This window comes from Phoxinus phoxinus, assembly GCF_949152265.1.
Source record: "Phoxinus phoxinus genome assembly, chromosome: 2".
Lineage (NCBI taxonomy): Eukaryota > Metazoa > Chordata > Actinopteri > Cypriniformes > Leuciscidae > Phoxinus > Phoxinus phoxinus.
Window position 1 is genome coordinate 43,565,059 of NC_136877.1, and position 9,931 is coordinate 43,574,989.

Below are 9,931 nucleotides of genomic sequence, written 5' to 3' on the forward strand. Positions count from 1 at the left end.
ATTTTGTATATATAAATACACACACGTTCATGTATATATTTAAGAATTTTTTTTTATAATTTATATATACCGGTAATATAAATGATATATAAATCTATATACAGTATATACATGCAAATATTTCTTAAATATATACAAGCATGTGTGTGTATTTAAATATATAAAATAATTATACACAGTACACACACATTTATTATGTAAACACAAACTTTGATTTTGGATGCGATTAATCGTGTAACAGCCCTGACGCTTCAAAAATGTCAAAGAGGTCGTAAAACTAATAAATTGAGTGGTTTAGTCCAAATTTTCTGAAGAGACTCAATCCCTTTATATGATGAACAGATTGAATTTAGTCTTTTATTCACATATAAACGTTGATAAGCGAACATAAACAGAAACTCAAACGTGCTGCGTAACACGAGAACAAACCTCATTGGTTCTTGCACGTCAAGCCAACATCGGTGTGTATATTTACCACAACTGATATGTGAGCTGATGAACGTTTATATCATCAAAAATGTCTTCATTTGTGTTCCGAAGATGAATGAAAGGCTTACGGGTTTGGAAAGACATGAGGGTCAGTAATTACTGACAGAATTTTAGAATTGTTGGGTGTACCTTTAAACATTGACCGATAATGGGAATTTATGTAAACTGAAACTATCAATTTAGATCTATTCTAACTGTTCTCGTGTGTTCTCTTCTTGCAGGTCCTTTGGGGTGGTGTTGTGGGAAATAGCCACCCTGGCCGAGCAGCCCTATCAGGGCATGTCCAATGAGCAGGTTCTGCGGTTTGTCATGGAGGGAGGACTACTAGACAAACCAGACAACTGCCCTGATATGCTGTAAGTCACTTCATTCAATTCATCATCTTTCACTCACTTTATGCGTTCATTTGACTTCAATGGAACAGAATATTGTAAAAAAGCTTGATGCTGTTTTTTAAGCAGAGTAATCAGAGGATTTCAAGCTCCAAAAACAAAGTGATCCATAATACTCTTACACTATATTCCAAGTCTTTTTAATCTAGATTATAGTTTTATGTGAGAAACAGACCAAAATTCAACATTTTCATATTGGTTTGGAAGGACATGATGGTAAATAGATGATGATGATGATGAATTTTCAATTTTGGGTGAACAATCCTTTTAAAAAGTAGAAAGTCTGCCACCTACTGGATGATTCAGGTGGTAATGTCACAAAGCTGAAAACAAAAATTGACATAAAAATCTAGATTATCTTGAGAATCAATGGTGTTTAACAAACAGTTTTTGACTTCGGCTATTATTTGTTTTGGATTTTAAAACTGCCAAGTCTAATGCTCTTCCCGTGGACGCTGTGCGCTAAATTTAAGTATCATTTGTTTATCTATGAGAGCCTCCAAGCTCTGGGTTTTCTTTGGCGTGGTTTGAGTGAGGTTGCGTCTGGCTTCAAGTCCGTGTTTTATCTAAAGTGTGAGAGCTGGCAGTGAAATACGAGCACTCGGAGCAATACAAGGATGCCACATTTTTAATAATAGAACGTTATATCAGGAAAGTTGGTAGATAGATGTGTGTTTTGGGAAGAAAGTGGTACAAACAATGGAAAGCTAGTTTTGGATGTCAGAGATGGCTTACGTTCCCATTTGGCCATTTAACACCCAATATTTTTTTGGTCGGCCACAGCTTTGTGTTTTTAATCTAATAAATGACCAAATTAATCTGTTAAATTAGGGTGATATAGCTATATAAAATATTTTTTTTCAGCCTTGTATATATTTAAATTTAAATGTTATATCTATATACTGTATGCACTTCTAAATATTTATTCATTTAAAAAAAGATATATGAATGCATTAGAAAAAAAGATATATAGTGTATATATAAATATATATTGTGTGTATATATATATATAAAATATGTTCAATTCTAATTTAAATATATTTAATTAAAATGTTGATGTTTTTCAGATTTAATATACCGGTATATAATTAATATATATATATATATATATATATATATATATATATATATATTTTTTTTTTTTTTTTTTTTTTTTTTTATATATATATTATTTATATAAAATATATATAATATTTATGAAAAAAAATATTAAAATATTATGTTGCACAGGCCTTTTAGATTTTTTTTTTTTTTTTTTAAAGAAATTAAATAAAAAGGAGTCTTCACAAGCCATGCTTATTGGTGAAACAAATGAACAAATGATGTGTTGTTTCGGGAGAAACTGCATTTTCTCAGTCCACTGTCCATTGACGGGAAGTGCACAATAGTTTGCGTTGGCCTGTGCCTCGTTTTCATCTCGAGGCGGTCTGGTTTAGGGTCTTTGTTGTGGTTGGCCGACGTTTGGCACCTTTTAACACTTTTTCAGAGAAGTGCCGGGAAGGATGAAGGGGTCTTTAAAGCTGCCAGAACAGGAGTGGAGGAGGAGGGCATGTGGGAGGCTTTCAGGCTGGTACATGCTTCTAACAGTGACAACGGTCACCCAAGTTAAACCTCAAAGGAAGTCCAGCGATTAGATTAAAAGTGGAAATTATGTGCAGTGTAGCGATTGGAACAAAGGCTTTGAGCGATGGTGCTCATGCAGCCGATGTGATATCGTTAATAAAATTGCCACAAAAAAGCAAAAGCCACTGCCTCCTTCTGGGAAAACATTTGGACTGTACTAAATGTTGATTCTGTACTACTTTGTAACCATTCATCAAAATAAAAGAATGGTAACACTTTACTTAATTAATTAAAGCCCTTCTTTATAATGCATTATAAAAGTGTTTATGGTGTATGTTAATGCATTTTAATATTTGCAGATTCCTTGTTACATCTGAAATTGGTTATGTGTTTTAATGCATTTTACTTTCAGTGTGTTCAGTGAATAGATAAGCTTAATAATGTATTACGGTGGTTACAATTATTCATCAGACCATACAATGCATTATAAGGTGCATCACAAGCAGTAATAATGAATGCATTAAAAATACTTTTCTAATGCATTATATATACAGTACAGGCTTTAAGTAAAGTGTTATCAAAAGAGCTTGCTCCGCCTCCGAAAGGATTTTCTTTTTCGGCTTACATCACCAAGACCTCATTTTTCAATCCCTCTCTACCTTCCGCCTGTTTCCTTTTTGGCACGTGCACTTTTACAATCTATTTCTGATGTACTTATGAAATCAAGTCCTTCCTTATGTTATTTCTAGTTGCTAATATCCCGTTTCTCACTGAAGTAAAATGTTGACTTATGCCTTGAAAAGGTCATTGATATTTTACTCACAACATGGCCAGCTATTTTGTGTATTAATTCTATGGAACAAAAACAGACTGAATTATGAATTTCAGTGCTTTCATAAAATATATCAGCGCAGCAATATTTCCTAAAATTAATGCTAATGCAAAACAAACAGTTACCTGAAATCTTTACTATTATTCTTACTGGTTTTTTTTTTACGTTTTGTTGAAGTGAATGAATTGAATTAATTTTGATATTTTTGTGGGATCTGAGAAAAGTAAAAGGTTTGGAGCAGCTGTCTGGATATTTTAAATAATATTAATCATTAAATAATGATATCATATATGTTATATAATTATATGTATTTGTATATAATTTATAAATATTCATTATATAATAAATTATATATTAAGACCGCTGTAATAGCAAGGTCAGCCATTAAAAATCAATAAATAAATATTAAAAGCTTAAAGGTAGGGTAGGTAGGATTTATATAAAAACTTTTTACCAAATTTGATTAAACGTTCTATATATATCAATGCATAATTAAAATGTAAGTACTCTGATAAAAAGAGTATAAAAATCGAGTGACTCTAGACCGTTTAATCTTCATTAAACACAGCTCATTATTTCCATTCGGGACGAATCACAGGATTGGCTTGCGCGACTGTCACTCTCCGTCGCCATGACTACCGCCGTTATTACTGGCTCTGCCCACGTGCGCGCAGTCGCGCACCCGTTTTTAGGTGGGAGTGAATGGAATTAATGAGCTGTGTTTATTGAAGATTAAACGGTCTAGAGTCACTCGATTTTTATACTCTCTATTTCAGAGTACTTGCATTTTAATTATGCATTGGTATATAAAGACAGTTTAAACAAATTTGAATAAAAGTTTTTTTTAGACAATTCTGACCTACCCTACCTTTAAGTTAGTCAGGTCAAATTGCATAACCTTAAGAAAACTAAATGATATTCATGATTCAAAAATGAATCATATTTACCTTGAAAATGTTTGAAATTGTTTTGAAAGTAAAGATAAAAATAACTACTTTTTGCTTTATGGTTACTCAATTTTGCCTTTTAACAACATGTAATTTAACAAAATACGCACACGGATGGATGGATGGATGGATGGATGGATAGATTGATTGATTATTTAAATTTGATGTTTTGTATTTATTTCCAAAAGGTGTGAAACCAACATGAATGCATTAAACACAATTCTAAGATCTTCTCACTTGCATTTTGAATACAATTTTTCATCATATCTCTAGGGGGAAAAAATCCATATTTTTTTGTCGGCCCTAAAACATTCAGACTTTCTAAGGTTACTGCAGGCTTTAGTCTAGTTCCTATAGCAATTTTAACACTGGAGGTGCTGAAAGCCGACTGAACCTCCCCATCAATGGAAACTTCATTTAGTGCTATGCAGGAAAAACAAGCTGGAGACTGAGGGCAGTGAGTCCAATCCCTCTGTCTCACAGCTGGAGAGCCGTGTGTGCGTGTGTGTGTGTGTGTGTGTGTGTGTGTGTGTGTGTGTGTGTGTAACGGTGAAAATACCGCACTTGGATATGCTGGTGTGAATGTTTGTGTATGTGGTGCACGGGTATTTGTAACTGTCAGCTGATGTTTGCGCTAGCTGTGTGTGGGTGTGTAGCCGGCGCTGGTGTTTGTAAGACTAATGGTGTGTGTTACTCCACTAGTGTGTGAGCTGGCACAGGGATCCGAGTATTTAAAAAAAAAAAAAAAATCAGCAGACTCCTCTGGTATTCTTAGTCTGTTTGTGTGTAATTAAAATGGTGAACTGGAATGCTCAAGTGTCAGCGAGATCGTAGTCTTATTTCGTTTTTCTCTCTCTCTCCGTAACCCCTCGCTGGCGCTCTCGGGCCTCCTTTACAGCTCTCTCCAGCTTTGCAGTGTGATTTCATCACAGTTCTGTGTTTGCTGTGTAGTAAAGAGGTCACAGCATTCACCATGAGCTCACTGCAGCTGTGTTTAGGACGTAACCGCTGATAGCATGCATGTTTATGGTACTGATTCGTCACACACACACACACTGCCACCTGTTGTTCAGAGCTGCGCAAAGTAGGCGTGGACGGTATAAACAAGATGTTTGTGAGTGATTTTATGACAATCATGTTAAATAGTACAATGTTTAGTAATGCTTTATGAATGTATGTAAATATGGTTGCGTTTTATCCATGCAATTTAGCATTGTCTGAAAAATTTCTGCAATGTAACCTTTGGTGTGTGTGTGTATATAATATAAATGTTATTATCGTTTTAAAATTCACACAAATGAATAATTAATACTTTATTTAAATATAGAATCCTGATTGTTTTTAGTTTTTTTACATAACTGTTTTCAACATTGATAATAATAATAAAAGTTTCTTGATTTCTGAAGGATCATGTGACACTGAAGACTGGAGTAATGATGCTGAAAATTCAGCTTTACCATCACAGGAATAAATTAAATTTTAAAATATGTTTAAATAGAAAACAGTTATTTTACATTGTATTAATATTTCACAATAAAAGTTTTCAAATAAAATACATTTTCACATAATACAAATATTACTGTCATTGTAATCAAATAAATGGAGCCTTGTTGAGCATAAGATGCTATTTTTTAAAACATCACAGTATTATATTGTGTATATATTATATATATATATATATACATAACATTATATATACACACTCACATTACATTTAATATTTACAATGGTAATTTTTTTTAAAGGGGCATCTCTATATATAATAATATATACATTTTAAATTGGAAATTTATTTTTTTAAACAACACAAAGTATAAGGTGAAATTATTAGAAATATTTTCAATACAAATTAACAATAGCATTTTAACACAACATTCCCTAAAAGTCATATATCAATTCCTAAAAATGTAAACATTCATATATTATTTAAATATTTATTTTGTGCTGACTTCAACTCTTTGTTTATCAGACTGAATGTCATCTGATGCTGGTAATCTCAACATGGCCAAATATCAGCCGGTCATCATTTCTGATGTTTTCTTGAAGATCATGTCGCTTAGCTTCTCCTTGTCTGTTCTCTTCCAGGTTTGAGCTGATGCGCATGTGCTGGCAGTTCAACCCCAAAATGCGTCCGTCCTTCCTGGAGATCATCAGCAGCCTCAAGGACGACCTGGAGGAGGGCTTCAAGGAGACGAGCTTCTTCTACAGCGAGGAGAACAAACCTCCCGACACGGAAGAGCTGGACATGGAGAACGTGGGGACCATGGAGAACGTTCCTCTGGAGCCGTCCTCCAGCCTGCAGCCCCTCGCCCCCTCTTTAGCCTCCCCTCAACAGTGCTCCCCTGCGCCCCAGTGCTCCGCCTCTCCGGCCGGCCCGTCGTCCCCGCCTTCCTCCCCCAGCTCCTCGGACAAGCACCCGCTCCCCGCATCGGCGGCAAACGGGCCCTCCATGGTTCTCCGGAGCCCGTTTGACGAGTCCCAGCCTTACGCTCACATGAACGGGGGGCGTAAGAACGAGCGTGCCTTGCCTCTGCCCCAGTCGTCGGCTTGCTGATCAGCGGCCCGACCCCGTTCCCGAAAACATGGACGTGTCTCTGTCTGTCAAGCCACTGTGTGGTCTCCTGAGAAGAAATATTAAAATAAAGAGACAAGGAAAGAAAAAAAACGGTATAAACTGAGAGTCCAGGCAATCAATTTTTTCAATCATACCTCAACGGACAAAGTTAGAATTTTCTTTGTTTTTTGTGTATTTCGATTGAATCGTTGAATTGATTGACATGAACTCATTTGTTATTTCCGCAGACTGGATCACTGACTGAAAAAAACCATGACCTTCACTCTCGCACTCGATAGGCTGACTGTTTTTGTTACGTTTTGTTACTTTTCTAAACTTCCAAAACTGGTTTGAAGGTCTATCAGAGCCAGTGGTGGTACGGTGGCATTATTACGAAACGCTCTGCATATCTCCAAGCGAATCCTACATCGAAGCGCTTGCTCTCGTCTTTGTTTGCAAAGACGTGCGTCTAGGTTAGAGAAAGGTGTGAGAGTTCCTCTTCCGCCCATCTTAGAAGTAAGACCCAACTCCAATCTAGATACGGAGATCTTCGGCTTCCACTCTCTCCGAATCATCTGGCCGTGCAACATAGGGAAGGAATTCACGAATCTGCCAAATCTCTTTTTTATGTTGCCAAATTGTATACTGTTGTACAATTCCCCAAAATATGCAAAAAATAATAATTTTTTACACTGGTGATCCAAAGCATCTTTTACTTTAAAACACAATCAATAGAGTGACATTTCCCTGATTCGTCTGAGTCTTCTCGCTTTGGGTTTTTTGCATTTCGGATGAAATGATTGCGAAAGTGGAAGAACAAATGCAGCAGATTTTATTACATCGCAAAAAAAAAAGAAAAAAAAAAGGGAATTGGGTCAAAAAGAAGCTCAAAAGATTTAAAATTGTGGCATTCGAAATCTTCACAACAATTCTCTCGTTTGGTCGTTCAGTCGTACTTCGGACCACAGAGCGTGTGCGTCGTTTGTCGGTCACTTTTGTACCTTTTTTACAGTTCAGATTGATCATTTATATGTCTGTGCTGAAAAAAGCTGCTATTTTATTCTTGTTTTTTCTTTTGTGGTTGTAAAATTGTAAAGAGATTCTTCAGGTGTAATCCTTTGCCTTTCCACTACAGTCCATTTTATGATGCTTATAGTTCTGCAAAACGAGAAAAAAAAGGTTCAATCTAACAGTTGAGTTTTCCAATGTAAAGTTGTCTAATGCCTTCTTTTTTTTTTGATAGCGAAACCGGCAATAGAACACACATCTCTCTTCATGCCATTAATGGCGGCACCTCGTTCGACGTGATTCTGCGACGGCTGAACACTGTGTCTCTCGTCACATTAATGCGCAACAAATACTCTCAGGTCAAACTCCTCAATGTTTCGGTCTCAGAATCCAATGTTTTGTTCTCTCGTTATTCATTCCTCTGTAACCGACAAGATATGACTAAAAAAAAATTGGCAAAGTTTGAATTGGTTTCATCGCTCGCCTTGAAGATAGACTTTGGATTGATTGTTCAGCCTTATTTGTGACTGATCCTGCCGCCCTTTGTAAATGTTATAAACTCTGCGTTTCCTTTCTTCCGAGCAGAGCCTGATAAACAACGATTATACAGATATGATTCAGCATATCTCTATGCAGAAGTTGTGTTTGTAACATAGATCACTTATATATACATTGAAGATACAGGTTTGACTATGAGCGCCAGTTTTGGGGACTTTTGTTTTTATTTCTTTGGAAAGAAAAAACTTTCACCTTTTATGTTCCCCGCACCCCCATCCTGACCTTTTTATTTTCATTATTTATTTAGTTTCTTTTTTTTCCTCTCTTGTTTTTGTGATACGTTTAATAATCACTGTAAACCCCCCTTGATTAAGTGCAACATTTTAGATATTTTTATATGCTTTTTTTTCATGACATTGGGACTTTTTTTTTCTTCTTCAGACATTTATCTACCTCACTCTTTTTTTTATGTACCTGTATATAAAGTACATCTGACCTTTTTCATGAAAAGAACAATATTACCGCTCTCTGTATCTGGGTAAAAGATCATAAACGCTACAAACCACAATCCCGGAGTGGAGAAATTTCCGAATTACGGACATTTTGTACGACTAGCTGCTTTCTTTCCTATCGGATCTCGCTTAAATTTGTTTATTATTTATTAAAACAAGAACAGGTCTGACAATTGACTCCAAATGTGCTGGAATGTTGTCGATGTTTAATTTATCCATCTTTTAACTTGAGGGCAAAAGTCAACGGATGGAATAATTCGAATGGATTTATTTTCGAGGATATAATGGTTCTGATCTCCTCTCCCTTTCATGTCTCTGAATCCCACTGTTGTTGTTTTTAAGTTTTCATTATACGTTCATTGGAATACTGTACTTGTATCAGAAACCAAATGTTCATTGAAACTAAAAATGGGTTTATGTACGTTCCCTCTGTACGTTTTTTGCTGTTTGTCAGGTGCATCAAATGTATATAAGTTTTGTGCTGGCTTTAGAAAAAAAAAATTCTCAGCCCAGACAAAAGATCAACACAAACCTTTTAGCGTAATTGAAAAATAATAATAATTAAGCAGATGCAATATAAAGGTAAACGGTTGGAGAAGTTTGTTAGCTGACTGGTTTATGAGCCAATATCTTTTTCCCCATGTCGTATTTCATAGCAGTTTAACAAAAATGACTCATGGGCTGATTAAATATGCATTTTATAAATCCAGATTCAAGATATTCTTGTAAATTTTCACTAAAGCATTTTTATAAAAGGGAAATGTTTAAATTGGCGAAATTCGCCGGATTTGTTTGTCCAATTTGGAATGATAACTACAAATCCAACATCATTAAATAGCAATACCCACATCACGCCCTCCTCCACAGGCTTCGTATCTGTGGTCATTTTTTCTGCATTTTTCATAATCAGATTTTTTTTACATCAACGATTGTCCAAGATCACCATCCTAATGCTCTCCTCTGACCATCTCAGACCAATGGTTGATTTGTCAGTACAGATCTGTTGACTATGGGCTAGATCTTCTCAGGGCTGAAGGTTCAAGTGGGCGTCTACTATGAACAGGAAGTGACCTGTTCCTCGACGCTCACTAACCCTGCTGCTGAAAACTGCTGCTCTCCATCATCTCACTGGAGTC

General features: G+C 35.7%; 1 protein-coding gene across 2 annotated transcripts in view; it reads left to right on the forward strand.

The window, feature by feature from the left end:
• igf1rb (insulin-like growth factor 1b receptor) overlaps positions 1–7,621 on the forward strand; it is an 84,202-nt gene extending 76,581 nt beyond the window's left edge. For both annotated transcript variants that reach the window (XM_079590650.1, XM_079590651.1), the window contains exons 21-22: positions 711–845; positions 6,309–7,621. In XM_079590650.1, coding sequence (XP_079446776.1) covers positions 711–845; positions 6,309–6,777 — 604 coding nt within the window. In that variant the 3' untranslated portion in view covers positions 6,778–7,621. The remainder of the gene's footprint in view (positions 1–710; positions 846–6,308) is intronic.
• The last annotated feature ends 2,310 nt before the right edge of the window (positions 7,622–9,931 follow it).